At 44.0% G+C, this 23779-nt stretch overlaps 1 protein-coding gene across 1 annotated transcript in view; it reads right to left on the bottom strand.

The window, feature by feature from the left end:
• Nucleotides 1-2248: 2248 nt before the first annotated feature.
• Nucleotides 2249-23779, bottom strand: part of LOC115144663 (protogenin B-like) — a 40229-nt gene continuing 18698 nt past the window's right edge. Inside the window, exons 11-20 of the mRNA XM_065002952.1 lie at nucleotides 22647-22832; nucleotides 12796-12891; nucleotides 12276-12462; nucleotides 11859-11986; nucleotides 11401-11571; nucleotides 9747-9935; nucleotides 9106-9229; nucleotides 7776-7923; nucleotides 7501-7608; nucleotides 2249-6646 (exon numbers count right to left, since the gene is read on the bottom strand). Of these exons, the coding sequence (XP_064859024.1) occupies nucleotides 6419-6646; nucleotides 7501-7608; nucleotides 7776-7923; nucleotides 9106-9229; nucleotides 9747-9935; nucleotides 11401-11571; nucleotides 11859-11986; nucleotides 12276-12462; nucleotides 12796-12891; nucleotides 22647-22832 (1565 nt within the window). The 3' untranslated portion in view covers nucleotides 2249-6418. The remainder of the gene's footprint in view (nucleotides 6647-7500; nucleotides 7609-7775; nucleotides 7924-9105; nucleotides 9230-9746; nucleotides 9936-11400; nucleotides 11572-11858; nucleotides 11987-12275; nucleotides 12463-12795; nucleotides 12892-22646; nucleotides 22833-23779) is intronic.

Consider the following 23779-nt stretch of genomic DNA (forward strand, 5'->3'; position numbering starts at 1 on the left):
AGATCAGTCAATACGGAACATTTTCATAACTTTGAAAGTGTCTTCAAGTGCAGTCACAAAAACCATCAAGCGCTATGATGAAACTGGCTCTCATGAGGACCGCCACAGGAAAGGAAGACCCAGAGGTACCTCTGCTGCAGAGGACATGTTCATTAGACTTACCAGCCTCAGAAATCAGTAATTAACTGACCCTCTGATTGCACCTCACAGAGTTCAAGTAACAGACACATCTCAACATCAACTGTTCAGAGGAGACTGCGTGAATCAGGCCTTCATGGTCAAATTGCTGCAAAGAAACCACTAAAGGACACCAATAAAAAAAAGATACTTGCTTGAGCCAAGAAACACGAGTAATGGACATTAGACCAGTGGAAATGTGTCCTTTGGTCTGATGAGTCCAAATTGGAGATTTTTGGCTCAAACCGCCATGTTTTTGTGAGACGCAGAATAGATCGAACGGATGATCTCGGAATGTGAAGCATGGAGGAGGTGGTGTGATGGTGTGGGGGGGCTTTGCTGGTGACACTGCCAATGATTTTATTTAGAATTCAAGGTACACTCAACCAGCATGGCTACCTCAGCATTCTGCAGCGAAACGCAATCTGGTTTGCAATTAGTGGGACTATCATTTGTTTATCAACAGGACAATGACCCAAAACACACCTCCAGACTGTGTAAGGGCTATTTGAAAAGCAGCCAAAAAGTGCTCAGCATATGTGGGAACTCCTTCAAGTCTGTTGGAAAAGCATTCCTCATGAAGCTGGTTGAGAGAATGCCAGAGTGCAAAGCTGTCATCAAGGCAGAGGGTGGCTACTTTGAAGAATATAAAATCTATTTAGATTTGTAGAACACTTTTTTGGTTACTACATGATTCCATATGTGTTATTTCATAGTTTTGATATCTTCACTATTATTCAAATTTTTTGAAAATAGTACTAATAAAAGAAAAACCCTTGAATGAGTAGGTGTCCAAACTACGGGTACTGTATATACATTTTTAACATAATGCCACTTTTGACAGTTAAACTAAGGCCATGAGTCATTTATAAATTATATTCTTCAAGAATAAATGGGCATATATTATTAATTTACAAGTCCAAAAATGGATGTAGCAACTAAGGATTCTAGCTTTAATTTAAGGATCTTCCCCTTTTTGAAAATGTTGCCTAAAATGACATACCCAAATCTAACTGCCTGTAGCAAGGATATGCATATTCTTGGCACCATTTGAAAAGAAACACTTTGAAGTTTGTGGAAATGTGAAAGGAATATAGGAGAATATAACACAATAGATCTGGTAAAAGAAAATACAAATAAACGTTATTTTGTATTTTTTTGTACCATCATCTTTGAAATGCAAGAGAAAGGCCATAATGTATTATTCCAGCCCAGGTGCAATTTAGATTTTGGACACTAGATGGGAACAGTGTATGTGCAACGTTTTAGACTGATACAGTGAACCATTGCATTTTTTGTTCAAAATGTTGTATCAAGACTGCCCAAATGTGCCTAATTTGTTAATTAACAACTTTTCATGTTCAAAATTGTGCACTCTCCTCAAACAATAGCATGGCATTATTTCACTGTAATAGCTACTGTAAATTGGACAGTGCAGTTAGATTAACAAGAATGTAAACTTTCTGCCAATATCAGATATGTCTATGTCCTGGGAAATGTTCTTGTAGCGTACAACCTCATGCTAATCGCATTAGCCTACGTTAGCTCACCCATTCCATGGACAGGACACCAATCCCGAAGAAGATTTATTTAACAATTCACCGATTACCTATTTATATCTGCTGAAATTTGAATTGAACATATGTTTACACTGCAAATAATTTTTCCACAAAAAAAATAGGGCAACTATGGGCTTTGGTCAACAGTACTGCACCCTATTCCCCATTGGCCCTGGTAAAAAGTAGTGCACCCTATCCCCCATTGGCCCTGGTCAAAAGTAGTGCACCCTATCCCCCATTGGCCCTGGTCAAAAGTAGTGCACCCTATCCCCCATTGGCCCTGGTCAAAAGTAGTGCACCCTATTCCCAATTGGCCCTGGTCAAAAGTAGTGCACTACATCTGAAATAGGGTGCTATTTGGGACAGAGCCTTACATCCACATATCAATCAATGCTGTATACTGTTTTTTGTGTGTTTTTTTTTACATTGAGGTGAATCAATGTCCTCATTATATCTCATCCACATCAACTGAGAATTACAAAACACAACAGCACCACTGCACCAGACTGGAATAGTTTTTCAGGAACAGTTTTATTCAAATGATGAGACAATCTTGAGAGGACCAAACAGTTTGGCTTGTGCATTGTAACACAGAAACACCTTTGTTTTAACAATTGAGAGAAAAAAATACAAAATGATATGGTAAATATGCATTACAAAAGCAGGAAATTATAACAAAAAATTTGCCAAATAATAAAAATAAGCAACACATTCAAAATGTTCAATTGGTGTCCTGCAATGGCAAATGGCAACAGGCTCACTGACTAACCTGCCACTGGCACAGGCTTTGAGAACACAGACAGAGGGAAAATAGCCCAATCTTTTCTTATATCCATCTATGAAAAATATGCGTTAATAAAATAAAAAAATCAAATGATCCTAAAAGAACAAAACAATAATAAATGTTTTAAAAGTCCCAAAGTTAACTTTTATGTTCTTTAAGGTGAAATCTCTTGAACAACAATCATATCGACAACTAAACGGAACAATTTTTTGACCTCTCAAGCTGCTCTAAAAATTTTTAAAAAAGGAACTTGGCACCACAAAGAATCGACTATAAAATGCCCTTTCCAGTGAATCGAAATCCTAGATACATATCACATTATGCAGATACTGTTATGTAAAAAAACAATTAAAACCAAAGAACTAATGAATAAACAATGATGACTTTAAATTATTCTTTGGTTAAGATGAATTGCTTTTCAAAGATATAAAGCTTGATTATGTTGCTCTTCACGCAGTCATTATCGATTTGATAGTCACAATCCTTGTCGTATTGTCACACTGAAATATAGAATAGAGTAATAGCCAGGTTAGAATACCGAATATCGTAGTTGCCAGGTTAGAATCTGGTTGATGGATGAAAAATCCCCTGGAAAAAAAACATCCACCTACTATCACTGTTAATACACTGACTGGATTCTTTGGTCCTGTGTGAGTAGCAAATACTATCAGGGTTGTACTCAATTCCATTCCAATTCAATCAATTCTGGAAGTTAACAAAAATTCTAAATGCCAACTTTGCTCATTGAAAAGGCATTGGAATGTCAGTTTACTCCCATAATTGACATTTGAAATGGAACAGATCCCAACCCTGGCTTCAAATGACATCATTCCAAGGATCAATCTGAAGTACTCCCATCTGATCTATCTGAAGGACTCTTTGGCATCTCATAGCACATCTGTGTCACCGCTGATTTTAGCATCAATGATCTAGATAGAAGGCATCTGATAGCACCCCACTGGGCACAGACGTCAGTTCAACGTCTAGTTTTGAATTACATCTGGTTGAGTTGTCAACTAACATGAAATCAACAAACAAACAAATGTTGCCATGTCATTGGACTTCGGTTAAAAGCTGAAAAAATATTAAAATTCTCTTTACAGTGATGACTTTTTTTCCAAATCCAATCCGTTTTTCACGTTGATTCAATGTTATCACGTTGAAATGACGTGGAAACAACATTGATTGAATCAGTTTTTGCTCAGTGGGACATCTGTGTCACTGCTGCGTTTAGTATCAGAGATTTAGATAGAATGCAAACGGAGAACAATCGTCTGAAAGACAAAGAGTTAAAGCTTTCAACCAGGTATAAAACTCGTCTTGAAATGTACAATAAGAAATGCATTCGACTCAAAGAGGAATAGACATACACTCTTAGGAGAAAGGGTTTCACAGGGGTTCTTTGGCTGTCCTTATAGGTTAACCCTTTTGGGTTCCAGGTAGAACCCTTTTGAGTTCCGTGTAAAACTCTGTGGAAACGGTTGTACATGGAACCCATGATTTTGGCATAGTCTGTTTGCCTATTGCATGTAGAATTTGTTGTTGTTGGTTGTTGAGGTTTTGTTTACTTATAGGCGAACAACTCTTTCTTTGGATCTCTATATCTAAGACCATCTGCAGAGCCCTTTTCCACGTTATACGGCCATTTCTTTGGATCTCTATATATACGACCATCTGCAAAGCCCTTTTCCACGTTATAAGGCCATTTCTTTGGATCTCTATATCTACGACCATCTGCAAAGCCCTTTTCCACGTTATACGGCCATTTCTTTGGATCTCTATATCTAAGACCATCTGCAAAGCCCTCTTCCACGTTATACGGCCATTTCTTTGGATCTCTATATCTACGACCATCTGCAAACCCTTTTCCACGTTATAAGGCCATTTCTTTGGATCTCTATATATACGACCATCTGCAAAGCCCTTTTCCACGTTATAAGGCCATTTCTTTGGATCTCTATATCTACGACCATCTGCAAAGCCCTTTTCCACGTTATACGGCCATTTCTTTGGATCTCTATATCTACGACCATCTGCAGAGCCCTTTTCCACGTTATAAGGCCATTTCTTTGGATCTCTATATCTACGACCATCTGCAAAGCCCTTTTCCACGTTATACGGCCATTTCTTTGGATCTCTATATCTACGACCATCTGCAAAGCCCTTTTCCACGTTATACGGCCATTTCTTTGGATCTCTATATCTACGACCATCTGCAAAGCCCTTTTCCACGTTATGAGGCCATTTCTTTGGATCTCTATATCTACGACCATCTGCAAAGCCCTTTTCCACGTTATGAGGCCATTTCTTTGGATCTCTATATCTACGACCATCTGCAAAGCCCTTTTCCACGTTATACGGCCATTTCTTTGGATCTCTATATCTACGACCATCTGCAAAGCCCTTTTCCACGTTATACGGCCATTTCTTTGGATCTCTATATCTACAACCATCTGCAAAGCCCTTTTCCACGTTATAAGGCCATTTCTTTGGATCTCTATATCTACGACCATCTGCAAAGCCCTTTTCCACGTTATACGGCCATTTCTTTGGATCTCTATATCTAAGACCATCTGCAGAGCCCTTTTCCACGTTATAAGGCCATTTTAAAGCTTTTAAGGTCGGGTGCACTGGAAATGCCAGTTGAATGTTTATTTTTGGTTACTTTATCTTACTCAAATAGAGAAGGATGATATCGAATGCACTTAAATAGTAGAACTCTACTGAAAAGACTCATCATTCAAAACTTAAAAGCTTTTCCAACCTTGTAAAAAAAAAAATCTAATAATTAAAAAATGAATTTTCACAAATCTTCAAAACAAATTAAGCCTAAATAATTCCTGCAGGATATTAATGCAGGTAAGAAGAAATGGCTTTTAAATGTTTTCAACTTCATTCCCTGAGTTATGGGGAAATATTGCACAATATACTGTTACGATGAGGTAGTACTATATACAGTACTGCACAATATACTGTTAAGATGAGGTAGCACTATATACAGTACTGCACAATATTCCGTTAAGATGAGGTAGCACTATATACAAATCAGAGTCACTGAGGTAGACAATCAGCAATGAGGGGTCACCAACTACACCCTCTACTTCAGAGGAAGAAATAAATCTATATTAACATATTAGAAAATGTATCACAAAAGCAATACTTTTTTTTTTTTACATTCTTTTGAACATTCATTTTTGGTGTGAGCTTTGGTTTAGAACAGACATTAAGGACTCATTTCCCCCTGGACACAGACTAAGCCGGGTCCTGTACAAAGAAGCCACTTTGAATGGAGAATATCACTCAACATGCTTTTCAGGATACCATAACCTACCTATCACCAATCCAGGGCAAGGCTTGATCTGTGTTAAAAAAAACAGTCCTAAAGACCGAACAGACACACAGACGAAAACCAGACAGACTGAAAATGAGCTCAAAATGAAACAGGAAAACAACATTCATTTAGACCTGAAGAAAACCCCTGTTTCCTCCTCAATCTTCAACTTCCTGATCCCTCTTCATAACTCCTCGTATGTTCCATGCCCAAGGACCTGTTTTCAGGAGGCCAAGAAGGGGGGGCAGCTTCAGCTGTAGATAAGTCACATTCAGGCTGGGTAGTCTATCATCAGGAGGAGCCTGCTGACTGGACGGGGGCCTGGACAGGATAATTCCTCAGCCGAGAGGGAACAGGGACGTGACGACCGCTGGACAGTGTCATGATCAGGCCGGTGGAGGCGATGGTGATGATGGTAAGGGTTGTGCTTGGTGTCGTCACCTCAGATTCCACTTTAAAAACAAGGATTTCCTTCTTCCTCCACTTCTAAAACACTCTTCATCCTCTGGAGTTGAGCTGTCATCCAACTCTGACCCGAAGGATGGATGGCTGGAATTACAGGACGGGTTACTCATTCTCACTCTCGTGACCGGAGTCTCCTGTCTCGTGGCTTCCTTCGCTGGTCTCAGTGGTCCCAGAGCTGCTTCCCCGACTGCTACCCACGGAGCGCTGTAAGCCCCCTAGTGGTCCAAACAGGATCTGCAGGCTGGAAGGCTGGAGGGGCGGAGCGTCTACCTTTTCCTCGTAACACAGCACGGTCTTCCCTGCCTCGTACAGACACACTCTGTTCTCAGCCTAGAGATAGAGAGGAGGATATTTTGGGATATTTGTTTGTTTGTCATTGTATAACAATACTCGACTCTAAACTCTACCGAACCAAAATATAAACACAACATGTAAAGTGTTGGTTCTATGTTTCACGAGCTGAAATAAAAGATCCCAGAAATGTTCCATACACACAAGCTTATTTCTCTCAAATGTTGTGCACAAATTTGTTTACATCCCTGTTACTGAGCATTTCTCCTTTACCATGATAATCCATCCACCTGACAGATGTGGCATATCAAGAAGCTGAATAAACAGCATGATCATTACACAGGTGCACCTTGTGCTGGGGACAATAAAAGGCCACTTAACATGTTCAGTTTGTCACACAACACAATGCCACAGATATCTAAAGTTTTGAGGGAGAGTGCAATTGGCATGCTGACTGCAGGAATGTCCACCAGAGCGGTTGCCAGAGAATTTAAGATTAATTTCTCTACCATAACCTGCCTCCAACGTCATTTTAGAGAATTTGGCAGCCGCAGACCAAGTGTAAGCACGCCAGCCCAGGACCTCCACATCCTGCGGGATCGTCTGAGACCAGCCACCCTTGACAGCTGATGAAACTGAGGAGTATTTCTGTCTGTAATAAAGCCCTTTTGTGAGGAAAAACAAATTCTGATTGGCTATGCCCTCCCAGGCCCACCCATGCCCAGTCCTGCCCAGTCATGTGAAATCCATAGATTAGGGCCTAATGAATTTATTTCAATTGACTGATTTCCTTATATGAACTATAACTCAGTAAAATTGTTGAAACAGTTGATCAGTATTGATGTTGAGGATAGACACTCTAATAGCTTCAAGTTCCCGTCTGAAGATTTTACCTGGCTTGTATTTGTATTACGTCTCTCCCTCTTGAAGAATTGCCATCTCTTACCGCGGTTGCTGCCATTGACTGGACCTGTTCTACTAATCACCAGGTTAGAACCACCCTGAAACAGAGATATTACAAACAGATAGAGAGGTATGTTGCTGGTTGCTAAAAAGACATTGACAACCAGCATAAAACCTTATCATGGCATCATAAAGGTTGTCATAGTGATGTCTTAAATACATTCTCATACCACTCGTGGCCTGTGTCTGTGGAGCCATGTCTCACCTTGGCATCAATGAAGTGTTGTGCCATCACAGGCATCAGGGCCTCTATGTTGTCAGCCTGGTGGTCATTGGCCAGGGCCAAACCAGCATGTGGACCATGGGGTCTCTCACCGTTCACTACGTCCATGATCTTACAGATGGACGATTTCCTATTGGAGTAAAGCGTGGAAGTTAGTGGACAATATGAAATAATCTATTTGAAGAGAGGTCTTTCAAAAATGGCTGACGGAGTAAATGGAATATGAGAAGATGATTACTATAAAAGAAGAAGATGATTACCATAAAAGAAGAAGATGACTATAAAAGAAGAAGAAGATGACTATAAAAGAAGAAGATTACTATAAAAGAAGAAGAAGATTACTATAAAAGAAGAAGATGATTACCATAAAAGAAGTTACTTTCAAAAATGGCTAAAATAAGAAGATGATTACCATAAAAGAAGAAGATTAAAAAAGAAGAAGATGGAATATGAGAAGATGATTACCATAAAAGAAGAAGATGATTACCATAAAATAAGAAGAAGATTACCATAAAATAAGAAGATGATTACCATAAAATAAGAAGATGATTACCATAAAATAAGAAGATGATTACCATAAAAGAAGAAGATTACTATAAAAGAAGAAGAAGATTACCATAAAAGAAGAAGAAGATTACCATAAAAGAAGAAGAAGATTACCATAAAAGAAGAAGAAGATTACCATAAAAGAAGAAGAAGATTACCATAAAAGAAGAAGAAGATTACTATAAAAGAAGAAGATTACCATAAAAGAAGAAGAAGATTACCATAAAAGAAGAAGAAGATGACTATAAAAGAAGAAGATTACCATAAAAGAAGAAGAAGATTACCATAAAAGAAGAAGAAGATTACCATAAAAGAAGAAGAAGATTACCATAAAAGAAGAAGAAGAAAGAAGAAGATTAGAAGATTACCATAAAAGAAGAAGAAGAAGATTACCATAAAAGAAGAAGAAGATTAAAAGAAGAAGATTACATAAAAGAAGAAGAAGATTACCATAAAAGAAGAAGAAGATTACCATAAAAGAAGAAGAAGATTACCATAAAAGAAGAAGACTATAAAAAGAAGAAGATTACTATAAAAGAAGAAGAAGATTACCATAAAAGAAGAAGAAGATTACCATAAAAGAAGAAGAAGATTACCATAAAAGAAGAAGAAGATTACCATAAAAGAAGAAGAAGAAGAAGAAGAAGATTACTATAAAAGAAGAAGATTACTATAAAAGAAGAAGATTACCATAAAATAAGAAGATGATTACCATAAAAGAAGAAGATGATTACAATAAATGAAGTAGAATAGTATAGATATGTACCTGGATCTGCCTTTGTTGATGAGGATGAGGGCACAGATGGCGATACAAGCCAGAGTGATGCAGACCCCCACCATGAGGCCTGTCATGGACTTCTGGTCCATGTGGTACTGGCCATCAGAGAACACTGGAGGAGACAAGTAACAGGCATACTGTTACACAGGAGAAATCATCTCACTTTGGGCAAGTACTATAGGCTACTGGAACTATACATCTGTTAGCTATACACCACTAACAGATCTAGGACCAGCCTATTAGCATTGAGACAAGACAAAATTATAATTTGTTTGTTGCTATATATTCTACTGGTTCAGTTATTATGTCTCCAACAGCAGTATTATCAACATTCAAATATCTCCCCAGTCCAACAACACTCCAAGGGAAAGAGGGATGCCTAGTCAGTTGTTCAATTGAATGCATTTAAACCGAAATGTGTCTTCCGGACTTAACCCAACCCCTCTGAAACACAGAGGTGCGGGGAGCTGCCTTAATCGATGTCATCGGCGCCCGGGGAGCAGTTGTTGTTGGGGGTTAACTGCCTTGATCCACCTTGCCGGCTGGGGGATTCGAACCTGCAACCTTTTGTTTACTGGTCCAACGCTCTTAACTGCTAGGCTACCTGCTGCCCATGTAACCATAGTAACCTGAAGTGTCTGAGGAGGATCCGCTGTCTGAATGCCTGGGGCTCTTCCCTCTGTGTCTAGGCCCGGGCCCCAGGGCCAGCTCCACAGTGGTAGAGAAGGGCCCGTCTCCCATCAGGTTGGAGGCAGATATCTTCACCAGGTAGACGTTACCAGGCTCCAGACGCTCCAGCAGGATCATGGTGTTACTTCCTGTAGGGGGAAAGACAGGACTGGTGTTACTTCCTGTAGGGGGAAAGACAGGACTGGTGTTACTTCCTGTAGGGGGAAAGACAGGACTGGTGTTACTTCCTGTAGGGGAAAGACAGGACTGGTGTTACTTCCTGTAGGGGGAAAGACAGGACTGGTGTTACTTCCTGTAGGGGGAAAGACAGGACTGGTGTTACTTCCTGTAGGGGGAAAGACAGGACTGGTGTTACTTCCTGTAGGGGGAAAGACAGGACTGGTGTTACTTCCTGTAGGGGGAAAGACAGGACTGGTGTTACTTCCTGTAGGGGAAAGACAGGACTGGTGTTACTTCCTGTAGGGGGAAAGACAGGACTGGTGTTACTTCCTGTAGGGGGAAAGACAGGACTGGTGTTACTTCCTGTAGGGGGAAAGACAGGACTGGTGTTACTTCCTGTAGGGGAAAGACAGGACTGGTGTTAGAGAGTGCTGAATAGGATGAGGAAACGTTCCGCGTTGATTTAGTCTGTTCTTTTTACATCGTCTTTTCCAGCACGGTTACAGTAACCACGGTGGATGTGTAACCAGGGCAACCCAGCTCAGCTCGGCTCAGTTATGTCAAAAAGGGTTTACGAGATGAGAGGTCAAAATCTAGCTGCCCATACTCACCATCCCTCTGCAGTGTTGGCTAGTGTCCATACTCACCATCCCTCTGCAGTGTTTGCCAGTGTCCATACTCACCATCCCTCTACAGTATTTGCCAGTGTCCATAATCACCATCCCTCTACAGTATTTGCTTGTGTCCATACTCACCCTCCCTCTGCAGTGTTTGCTAGTGTCCATACTCACCCTCCCTCTACAGTATTTGCCAGTGTCCATAATCACCATCCCTCTACAGTATTTGCTAGTGTCCATACTCACCCTCCCTCTACAGTGTTTGCCAGTGTCCATACTCACCATCCCTCTACAGTGTTTGCCAGTGTCCATACTCACCCTCCTACAGTGTTTGCTAGTGTCCATACTCACCATCCCTCTACAGTGTTTGCTAGTGTCCATACTCACCATCCCTCTACAGTATTTGCCAGTGTCCATACTCACCCTCCCTCTACAGTATTTGCTAGTGTCCATACTCACCCTCCCTCTGCAGTGTTTGCTAGTGTCCATACTCACCCTCCCTCTACAGTATTTGCCAGTGTCCATACTCACCATCCCTCTACAGTGTTTGCCAGTGTCCATACTCACCATCCCTCTACAGTGTTTGCCAGTGTCCATACTCACCATCCCTCTACAGTGTTTGCCAGTGTCCATACTCACACTCCCTCTGCAGTGTTTGCCAGTGTCCACTCATCATCCCTCTACAGTATTTGCCAGTGTCCATACTCACCCTCCCTCTGCAGTGTTTGCCAGTGTCCATACTCACCATCCCTCTACAGTGTTTGCCAGTGTCCATACTCACCCTCCCTCTCCAGTGTTTGCTAGTGTCCATACTCACCATCTCTCTGCAGTGTTTGCCAGTGTCCGGCCAGCCAGGCCCTCTGTGAGGCGTACAGGATGGTGTAGTGCGTCACTGCCAGGTTGTTCTCCTCTGGTTCCCTCCAGGAAACCAGGGCTGTGCCGTCCTCAATCAGAGACACCTTCACACCTTCAGGTGGACGACTGGGCGCTGATGAACAGAAAAGGGCCATTTTGAGTCTCTTTAGTTTAAAAGTCTTTTGGTCAGTCATCTAGTACGGTCGACTTTGATAGGTGAGTGTTGTTGTGTGCAGAGGGGTCCTTGGTTGGAGCTCAGCTTGGGGTAGACTTGGAAGGAAGCTACTGTTGATGTCTAATTAATACAAAAAAAAGACTTCTTCATGATCTATAGATAGAGGGCCCTTGTTACTCTGGTTACCCTGGTTACCCCTGGGGAGATGATAGTCAGAGAAAGATCAGAAGATGGTTTTTGTTCACCTGCAGGAAGGGTCCTCTGATGGACAACAGAACTCCAGGGACTGGACAGCTGGTCGGCATGGAGACGCACCACTAACTCATAGCGTGTGTTGGGTTCCAGACCCTGTATCACCACATTCTGATTGGTACTGACGAGGACAATCATGACAGGTTCAAACCAACAACTGTGTCAAAAACAAATCTTGATTTTCAGTCTCTTAGAAACTAAGTGTAGAACTAAATTACCACATGTAATATAAATGTCCAATGATATGAAAAATGACAATGGATAATAGCATAGTAGTAAAGTAATAATCTTACTATTAAAGTAGTTGTAAAATATTATTCTTCTACCTCAACAGACCACAGTATACAGGTATAAACATCTTGAACTTGAGCAGTGTCTTGAACTTGAGCAGTTCTGTTGCATGAACTCACGTCTGTATGTAGCGTATGGCTGATACGTTCATCAGGCCCACAGGTGTACAGCGAGCTGTGTAGCTAACAACCTTCCTAGAGGAGAAGGCAGGACGGCTCCAACGCAGGTACACCGCCGACGAGCTGTTAACCACCGCACTCACATGGTCCGGGGCTGGAGGCTGGGCCACCGGGTGATCTCGGATTGCTACAAGACGCACACACAGACGCACACATTTTTTAGTCAACTAGAAAAGGTACATTTCCTGAAGAAAATGTGTGTGCTTGCTTCAAATCTAATCAAATCTAATTTTATTGGTCACATACACATGGTTAGCAGATGTTAATGCGAGTGTAGCGAAATGCTTGTGCTTCTAGTTCCGACAATGCAGTAATAACCAACAAGTAATCTAACCTTCAGCTGTCTAGTATTTTTTTATGGTAGTGGGAGATGTGTTAGAGGCCAATGTAGATATTCAGGATTAACAGAAGCTGAAACAGATCAATAGTAAGAATTGATCTGATTTCTTTGTGTACTTACATACACATCCTGGGGTGCTGAGAGTCTGGTCGGCCTGGTAACCATCTCCTACGAGGCTTAATGCCAACAGTTTCACCTGGTACTTCCGCCTTGGGTCTGGAAATCAATAAATTGTAGATTCATAAATAATATAAGTGTAAATAAATGTTCTGTTTATTATCAACTGACCACCATAATAGCTTAAAACAACTGGGCTAACAAAATGCTGAGATGTCCACTATCAGTCACAATCAATCAATCAATCAATCAATCAATCAAATGTATTTATAAAGCCCTTCGTACATCAGCTGATATCTCAAAATGCTGTACAGAAACCCAGCCTAAAACCCCAAACAGCAAGCAATGCAGGTGTAGAAGCACCTAATGGAGGAGTAGATTACATCCATCATCCTAACGGAGGAGTAGATTACATCCATCATCCTAATGGAGGTGTAGATGACATCCATCATCTAAACGGAGGTGTAGATGACATCCATCATCTAAACGGAGGTGTAGATGACATCTATCATCTATCATCCTAATGGAGGAGTAGATTACATCTATCATCCTAATGGAGGAGTAGATTACATCTATCATCCTAACGGAGGTGTAGATTACATCTATCATCTATCATCCTAATGGAGGAGTAGATTACATCTATCATCCTAATGGAGGAGTAGATTACATCTATCATCCTAATGGAAGAGTAGATTACATCTATCATCCTAATGGAGGAGTAGATTACATCTATCATCCTATTGGAGGAGTAGATTACATCTGTCATCCTATTGGAGGAGTAGATTACATCTGTCATCCTAACGGAGGAGTAGATTACATCTATCATCTATCATCCTAATGGAGGAGTAGATTACATCTATCATCCTATTGGAGGAGTAGATTACATCTATCATCCTATTGGAGGAGTAGATTACATCTGTCATCCTAACGGAGGAGTAGATTACATCTATCATCTATCATCCTAATGGAGGAGTAGATTACATCTATCATCCTAATGGAGGAGTAGATTACATCTATCATCCTAACGGAGGTGTAGATTACATCTATCATCTATCATCCTAATGGAGGAGTAGATTACATCTATCATCCTAATGGAGGAGTAGATTACATCTATCATCCTAATGGAAGAGTAGATTACATCTATCATCCTAATGGAGGAGTAGATTACATCTATCATCCTATTGGAGGAGTAGATTACATCTGTCATCCTATTGGAGGAGTAGATTACATCTGTCATCCTAACGGAGGAGTAGATTATCTATCATCTATCATCCTAATGGAGGAGTAGATTACATCTATCATCCTATTGGAGGAGTAGATTACATCTGTCATCCTAACGGAGGAGTAGATTACATCTATCATCTATCATCCTAATGGAGGAGTAGATTACATCTATCATCCTAATGGAGGAGTAGATTACATCTGTCATCTATCATCCTAATGGAGGAGTAGATTACATCTGTCATCTATCATCCTAATGGAGGAGTAGATTACATCCGTCATCCTAACGGAGGAGTAGATTACATCTATCAACTATCATCCTAATGGAGTAGATTACATCTATCATCCTAATGGAGGAGTAGATTACCTCTATCATCTATCATCCTAATGGAGGAGTAGATTACATCCATCATCTAAACGGAGGTGTAGATGTCATCCATCATCTAAACGGAGGAGTAGATGTCATCCTAACGGAGGAGTAGATGACACCCGTCATCCTAACGGAGGAGTAGATGACACCCGTCATCCTAACGGAGGAGTAGATGTCATCCGTCATCCTAACGGAGGTGTAGATGTCATCCTAACGGAGGAGTAGATGACACCCGTCATCCTAACGGAGGAGTAGATGTCATCCGTCATCCTAACGGAGGTGTAGATGTCATCCTAACGGAGGAGTAGATTACATCCGTCATCCTAACGGAGGTGTAGATGTCATCCGTCATCTAAACGGAGGTGTAGATGTCATCCTAACGGAGGAGTAGATGACACCCGTCATCCTAACGGAGGAGTAGATGTCATCCGTCATCCTAACGGAGGTGTAGATGTCATCCGTCATCCTAACGGAGGTGTAGATGTCATCCGTCATCCTAACGGAGGTGTAGATGTCATCCGTCATCTAAACGGAGGTGTAGATGTCATCCTAACGGAGGAGTAGATGACACCCGTCATCCTAACGGAGGAGTAGATGTCATCCGTCATCCTAACGGAGGTGTAGATGTCATCCTAACGGAGGAGTAGATTACATCCGTCATCCTAACGGAGGTGTAGATGTCATCCATCATCTAAACGGAGGTGTAGATGTCATCCTAACGGAGGTGTAGATGCCATCCTAACGGAGGAGTAGATTACATCCTAACGGAGGAGTAGATTACATCCGTCATCCTAACGGAGGTGTAGATGTCATCCGTCATCTAAACGGAGGTGTAGATGTCATCCTAACGGAGGAGTAGATGACACCCGTCATCCTAACGGAGGAGTAGATGTCATCCGTCATCCTAACGGAGGTGTAGATGTCATCCTAACGGAGGAGTAGATTACATCCGTCATCCTAACGGAGGAGTAGATGACACCCGTCATCCTAACGGAGGAGTAGATGTCATCCTAACGGAGGAGTAGATGTCATCCGTCATCCTAACGCAGGAGTAGATTACATGTGTCATCCTAACGCAGGAGTAGATTACATGTGTCATCCTAACGCAGGAGTAGATTACATGTGTCATCCTAACGCAGGAGTAGATTACATGTGTCATCCTAACGCAGGAGTAGATTACATGTGTCATCCTAACGCAGGAGTAGATTACATGTGTCATCCTAACGCAGGAGTAGATTACATGTGTCATCCTAACGCAGGAGTAGATTACATGTGTCATCCTAACGCAGGAGTAGATTACATGTGTCATCCTAACGCAGGAGTAGATTACATGTGTCATCCTAACGCAGGAGTAGATTACATGTGTCATCCTAACGCAGGAGTAGATTACATGTGTCATCCTAACGCAGGAGTAGATCACATGTGTCATCCTAACGCAGGAGTAGATCACATGTGTCATCCTAACGCAGGAGTAGATCACATGTGTCATCCTAACGCAGGAGTAGATCACATGTGTCATCCTAACGCAGGAGTAGATCACATGTGTCATCCTAACGCAGGAGTAGATCACATGTGTCATCCTAACGGAGGAGTAGATTACATGTGTCATCCTAACGGAGAGTAGAGTAGATTACATGTGTCATCCTAACGGAGGAGTAGATTACATGTGTCATCCTAACGGAGGAGTAGATCACATGTGTCATCCTAACGGAGGAGTAGATCACATGTGTCATCCTAACGGAGGATCACATGTAGATTACATGTGTCATCCTAACGGAGGAGTAGATCACATGTGTCATCCTAACGGAGGAGTAGATCACATGTGTCATCCTAACGGAGGAGTAGATCACATGTGTCATCCTAACGGAGGAGTAGATCACATGTGTCATCCTAACGGAGGAGTAGATTACATGTGTCATCCTAACGGAGGAGTAGATTACATGTGTCATCCTAACGGAGGAGTAGATTACATGTGTCATCCTAACGGAGGAGTAGATTACATGTGTCATCCTAACGGAGGAGTAGATTACATGTGTCATCCTAACGGAGGAGTAGATTACATGTGTCATCCTAACGGAGGAGTAGATTACATGTGTCATCCTAACGGAGGAGATAGATTACATGTGTCATCCTAACGGAGGAGTAGATCACATGTGTCGAGGAGTAGATTACATGTGTCATCCTAACGGAGGAGTAGATCAGATTATCCTAACATGTGTCATCCTAACGGAGGAGTAGATTACATGTGTCATCCTAACGGAGGAGTAGATTACATGTGTCATCCTAACGGAGGAGTAGATTACATGTGTCATCCTAACGGAGGAGTAGATTACATGTGTCATCCTAACGGAGGAGTAGATTACATGTGTCATCCTAACGGAGGAGTAGATTACATGTGTCATCCTAACGGAGGAGTAGATTACATGTGTCATCCTAACGGAGGAGTAGATTACATGTGTCATCCTAACGGAGGAGTAGATTACATGTGTCATCCTAACGGAGGAGTAGATTACATGTGTCATCCTAACGGAGGAGTAGATTACATGTGTCATCCTAACGGAGGAGTAGATTACATGTGTCATCCTAACGGAGGAGTAGATTACATGTGTCATCCTAACGGAGGAGTAGATTACATGTGTCATCCTAACGGAGGAGTAGATTACATGTGTCATCCTAACGGAGGAGTAGATTACCTAACGGAGGAGTAGATTACATGTGTCATCCTAACGGAGGAGTAGATTACATGTGTCATCCTAACGGAGGAGTAGATTACATGTGTCATCCTAACGGAGGAGTAGATTACATGTGTCATCCTAACGGAGGAGTAGATTACATGTGTCATCCTAACGGAGGAGTAGATTACATGTGTCATCCTAACGGAGGTCAGTAGATTACATGTGTCATCCTAACGGAGGAGTAGATTACATGTGTCATCCTAACGGAGGAGTAGATTACATGTGTCATCCTAACGGAGGAGTAGATTACATGTGTCATCCTAACGGAGGAGTAGATTACATGTGTCATCCTAACGGAGGAGTAGATTACATGTGTCATCCTAACGGAGGAGTAGATTACATGTGTCATCCTAACGGAGGAGTAGATTACATGTGTCATCCTAACGGAGGAGTAGATTACATGTGTCATCCTAACGGAGGAGTAGATTACATGTGTCATCCTAACGGAGGAGTAGATTACATGTGTCATCCTAACGGAGGAGTAGATTACATGTGTCATCCTAACGGAGGAGTAGATTACATGTGTCATCCTAACGGAGGAGTAGATTACATGTGTCATCCTAACGGAGGAGTAGATTACATGTGTCATCCTAACGGAGGAGTAGATTACATGTGTCATCCTAACGGAGGAGTAGATTACATGTGTCATCCTAACGGAGGAGGAGTAGATTACATGTGTCATCCTAACGGAGGAGTAGATTACATGTGTCATCCTAACGGAGGAGTAGATTACATGTTACATGTCATCCTAACGGAGGAGTAGATTACATGTGTCATCCTAACGGAGGAGTAGATTACATGTGTCATCCTAACGGAGGAGTAGATTACATGTGTCATCCTAACGGAGGAGTAGATTACATGTGTCATCCTAACGGAGGAGTAGATTACATGTGTCATCCTAACGGAGGAGTAGATTACATGTGTCATCCTAACGGAGGAGTAGATTACATGTGTCATCCTAACGGAGGAGTAGATTACATGTGTCATCCTAACGGAGGAGTAGATTACATGTGTCATCCTAACGGAGGAGTAGATTACATGTGTCATCCTAACGGAGGAGTAGATTACATGTGTCATCCTAACGGAGGAGTAGATTACATGTGTCATCCTAACGGAGGAGTAGATTAGATTAACATGTGTCATCCTAACGGAGGAGTAGATTACATGTGTCATCCTAACGGAGGAGTAGATTACATGTGTCATCCTAACGGAGGAGTAGATTACATGTGTCATCCTAACGGAGGAGTAGATTACATGTGTCATCCTAACGGAGGAGTAGATTACATGTGTCATCCTAACGGAGGAGTAGATTACATGTGTCATCCTAACGGAGGAGTAGATTACATGTGTCATCCTAACGGAGGAGTAGATTACATGTGTCATCCTAACGGAGGAGTAGATTACATGTGTCATCCTAACGGAGGAGTAGATTACATCTGTCATCCTAACGGAGGAGTAGATTACATGTGTCATCCTAACGGAGGAGTAGATTACATCTGTCATCCTAACGGAGGAGTAGATTACATCTATCATCCTAACGGAGGAGTAGATTACATCTGTCATCATAATAGAGGTGTAGATTACATATATCATCTATCATCCTAATGGAGGAGTAGATTACATCTCACAGTCCAGTGTTCAAGGCTGCATGGGATTTCTCTTATTGCGACTCCGTGCAGCCAATAGCAATGTCCGCTTTAGGTATAATGGAGGGAGCCGCTTGTGGATTTGACAGCTCTAATGCAGTTTCACCTCCGACCTCTATGCGGATATCGGCTAAAGCAGATCTGATTTCAAGTTTCCTTTTTCAGGACTAGTCTCCAACAGATTAGGATGACAGTTAAGCGCTGGAGGGTAACGTTACCGCCTTGGTTTCTGCTGTGTGTACCCTATCCACACAGAGAGGCTCTCCCGTGTGCCCCTTGACCCGTCTCTTTCATATCTTGTCGCAGAGCAGAGAGGAGAGAGCTTTAGAATGAACCCACAGTCTGCCTGTCGACCTTCAGAAACAGAAGAGTTTCTACTGAACCCCGTAACAGACAGTGCTGACTGTCTCTTCATCCATAAATGATCTACTGAAACATGGAGTCCTCGTGCTCTGCTAGATGAACTAGTGCTGACTTACATCCATGCTGCTACTGCAAAGTCAACTCTTTACAGAGGAGAACATGGCCACTAGGCTGTGCTATACGGTGCTATACCATATAAACAGTAGAAACAGCAGCTGTGAAAAGGCCAGCTGAAAGAGGGGGGGGGTGAAATTAGGTCTTTCTAGGACTGTTTTGTTTATAGAACTATTTTAACTAGTTGTATAGGACTGTTTTGTTTATAGAACTATTTTAACTAGGTGTATAGGACTGTTTTGTTTATAGAACTATTTTAACTAGTTGTATGGGACTGTTTTGTTTATAGAACTATTTTAACTAGGTGTATAGGACTGTTTTGTTTATAGAACTATTTTAACTAGTTGTATGGGACTGTTTTGTTTATAGAACTATTTTAACTAGTTGTATATAACCACCATGGCTGGGGGCAGTTCCATTTCAATTCATTCATTTCAGGAAGTAAACTCAAATTTCAGTTCTCTCATTGAAAAGCATTGATGAAAATTGGGATTGCAATTTCTGTTTACTTTATGACCCAACCTCTGCTAACCACATGAGTAGGATCCTGCAACAAATCAATTCAGATAAATTATTGGTAGGAAATAGACAAAATATCAAACATGGTTTATATAGTTAAAACAAGTTAGTACCCTTTGGCTTAAAAACTGTGCAATTGAATTCATCGTCTTTCACTTTGAAACCCACCAACGTCATGGACACCACCTTGTAAATAATGCTGTATTTAAAGGAGCATTAAGGATTCGTTTCAGGTCTCTTGGTGTGAAAGGTTAGGTTCTGGGTATTGACCAGTGGAGAGGGGTGGAGGGAGGTGGTGTGTCCAGGTCCGTTGTGTGCTGGTGGGGAATGGTGGCCAGGGGGCTCGGTTGGGGCAGGGGGCCAGGGGGCTCGGCTGGGGCATGGGGGGCCAGGGGGCTCGGCTGGGGCAGGGGGGCCAGGGGCTCGGCTGGGGAAGGGGGGCCAGGTTGGGGCAGGGGGCCAGGGGGAGCATTCAGCTGCTGGGATCCAGGGCCCCTGGGACCAGGGGGAGGGGTGACTAGGGTCAGGGGTCACAGAAGGAATCTGGGCTTCAGGATTGTGGGAGAGGAGAAGAGAGGAGAAAAGAGGAGGAGTGGATGGAGAGGAGAGGAGTGGAGAAAGGAGGAGTGGATGGAGAGGAGAGGAGTGGAGAAAGGAGGAGTGGATGGAGAGGAGAGGAGAGGAGAAAAGAGAGGAGAGGGATGGAGAGAAGGGCCCCTTTGTTTCAACTCCTCAGTAACTTCTGTTCCACCTGGCTGCCCCTCCACCCTTCTATCTACCCTCCTACCCTCCACCTGGCTGCCCCTCCACCCTTCTACCTACCCTCCACCTGGCTGCCTCCTCCACCTACCCTCCACCTGGCTGCCCCCTCCAACCTTCTACCTACCCTCCACCTGGCTGCCCCCTCCACCCTTCTACCTACCCTCCACCTGGCTGCCCCCGCCACCCTTCTACCTACCCTCCACCCGGCTGCCCCCTCCACCCTTCTACCTACCCTCCACCCGGCTGCCCCTCCACCCTTCTACCTACCCTCCTCCTGGCTGCCCCCTCCACCCCTCCACCCTTCTACCTACCCTCCACCTGGCTGCCCCCTCCACCCTTCTACCTACCCTCCACCTGGCTGCCCCTCCACCCGGCTGCCCCTCCACCCTTCTACCTACCCTCCTCCTGGCTGCCCCCTCCACCCTTCTACCTACCCTCCTCCTGGCTGCCTCCTCCACCCCTCCACCTACCCTCCTCCTGGCTGCCTCCTCCACCCTCCACCTACCCTCCACCTGGCTGCCCCTTCACCCCTCTACCTACCCTCCACCTGGCTCCCCTTCACCCCTCTACCTACCCTCCTCCTGGCTGCCCCCTCCACCCCTCCACCCTTCTACCTACCCTCCACCTGGCTGCCCCTCCACCCTTCTACCTACCCTCCACCTGGCTGCCCCTCCACCTGGCTGCCCCCTCCACCCTTCTACCTACCCTCCACCTGGCTGCCCCTCCACCCGGCTGCCCCTCCACCCTTCTACCTACCCTCCTCCTGGCTGCCCCCTCCACCCTTCTACCTACCCTCCTCCTGGCTGCCCCTTCACCCCTCTACCTACCCTCCACCTGGCTCCCCTTCACCCCTCTACCTACCCTCCTCCTGGCTGCCCCTCCACCCATCTTACCCTCCACCCTTCTACCCATCTATCTACCCTCCACCTGGCTGCCCCCTCCACCCTTCTACCTACCCTCCACCTGGCTGCCCCCTCCACCCTTCTACCTACCCTCCACCTGGCTGCCCCTCCATCACTATATACATGGACAACACAGACAGCAGGCCATCACTATATACATGGACAACACAGACAGCAGGCCATCACTATATACATGGACAACACAGACAGCAGGCCATCACTATATACATGGACAACACAGACAGCAGGCCATCACTATATACATGGACAACACAGACAGCAGGCCATCACTATATACATGGACAACACAGACAGCAGGCCATCACTATATACATGGACAACACAGACAGCAGGCCATTGTGTAATGGGGGGGGCAGACATGGCGATTCTCTTATCCAAGTCCAATGTCTCACGACCATAGGTCATAGGTCTGTCCAGCTCTGGCCAATCCCAGGGGGCTGCGGGGTGTGATGGTAACGTCCCACTGCCCAGCTGTAGAAGGGGTGCTAGTCAGGGTTACGGGTGGGGTGGTGGGGTTGGTGGCCAGGGTGTTTTAGAGCAGCTCTGGCCAGCTGTAGAGGGGGTGCTAGTCAGGGTTACGGGTGGGGGGGTTGGTGTATAGGGTGTCATAGGGCAGCTCTGGCCCAGCGTCCCTGCAGCTATAGCACAATAGCACAGCTATAGCACAATAGCCAGTGATAATGTATGCAGGCCAGGGATGAGATCCATGGGAAACAGTGGTGGGGAGGACATCTGGGCCCTGACCTCTAATCTCTTGGAGGCTTTGCTGCTCACACAACACTGGGGAGGGGATGGAGAGCCACTGAGGAGGGGACTAGCCTGGTCCCAGATCTGTTGGTGTTGTCTTCTCATTGTGATCATTGTGAAACCAAATGTGATAATGACCATAGGAGTTGGTAAGAAAGCACAAACAGATCTGGGACCAGGCTATGGATGGAGAGGGATCGGGGGAGGAACTTGGGACTGGACAGGGAGGTCTGTTTAGGAGAGCCCATATTGATCGGGGACAGACCGAGAGAAAGGGAACACTAAAAGATGTCACTACATATTGAAAAATATCTGATTCTTCCCTTTATAACCTGTTGATGTCCCAAAAGCCACTCAAAACTCTGCCCGCCTCTGCCCACCTCTGCCTCTACCCAAACTATACCTACAGTATCTATACCTACAGTATCTATACCTATATCTAATCATCACTTACCCAGACCACTGATGGTATATTCTGTGTCCTCAGGCTGGAGCTGGATGCAGGGCTGTTCTGGTTGACCCTCATGGTAACAGAGCCGGTAACCCTGGACGACCACGGAGCCTGGAGATGGCTGCCATCGAACCAAGATGGAGGTGCAGTTGAGAGGCTCCAGTTGCTGCAGCAGTGGGGCAGGTGGCACTGTGGGGACACAGGAAGGAGAACAGGTACGAAGAGGATGATGAAGGACACAGGAAGGAGAACAGGTACGAAGAGGATGATGGACACAGGAAGGAGAACAGGTACGAAGAGGACGATGATGGACACAGGAAGGAGAACAGGTACAAAGAGGACGATGAAGGACACAGGAAGGAGAACAGGTACGAAGAGGACGATGAAGGACACAGGAAGGAGAACAGGTACGAAGAGGACGATGAAGGACACAGGAAGGAGAACAGGTACGAAGAGGACGATGAAGGACACAGGAAGGAGAACAGGTACGAAGAGGACGATGAAGGACACAGGAAGGAGAACAGGTACGAAGAGGACGATGAAGGACACAGGAAGGAGAACAGGTACGAAGAGGACGATGAAGGACACAGGAAGGAGAACAGGTACGAAGAGGACGATGAAGGACACAGGAAGGAGAACAGGTACGAAGATGAAGGACACAGGATGAAGGGACACACAGGAAGGAGAACAGGTAAGAGGACGAAGAGGACGATGAAGGACACAGGAAGGAGAACAGGTACGAAGAGGACGATGAAGGACACAGGAAGGAGAACAGGTACGAAGAGGACGATGAAGGACACAGGAAGGAGAACAGGTACGAAGAGGACGATGAAGGACACAGGAAGGAGAACAGGTACGAAGAGGACGATGAAGGACACAGGAAGGAGAACAGGTACGAAGAGGACGATGAAGGACACAGGAAGGAGAACAGGTACGAAGAGGACGATGAAGGACACAGGAAGGAGAACAGGTACGAAGAGGACGATGAAGACAGGAAGGAGAACAGAAGGACACAGGAAGGAGAACAGGTACGAAGAGGACGATGAAGGACACAGGAAGGAGAACAGGTACGAAGAGGACGATGAAGGACACAGGAAGGAGAACAGAGAAGAGGGCGAGATACACAGGAAGGAGGA

This window comes from Oncorhynchus nerka, linkage group LG17 (assembly GCF_034236695.1).
Source record: "Oncorhynchus nerka isolate Pitt River linkage group LG17, Oner_Uvic_2.0, whole genome shotgun sequence".
Lineage (NCBI taxonomy): Eukaryota > Metazoa > Chordata > Actinopteri > Salmoniformes > Salmonidae > Oncorhynchus > Oncorhynchus nerka.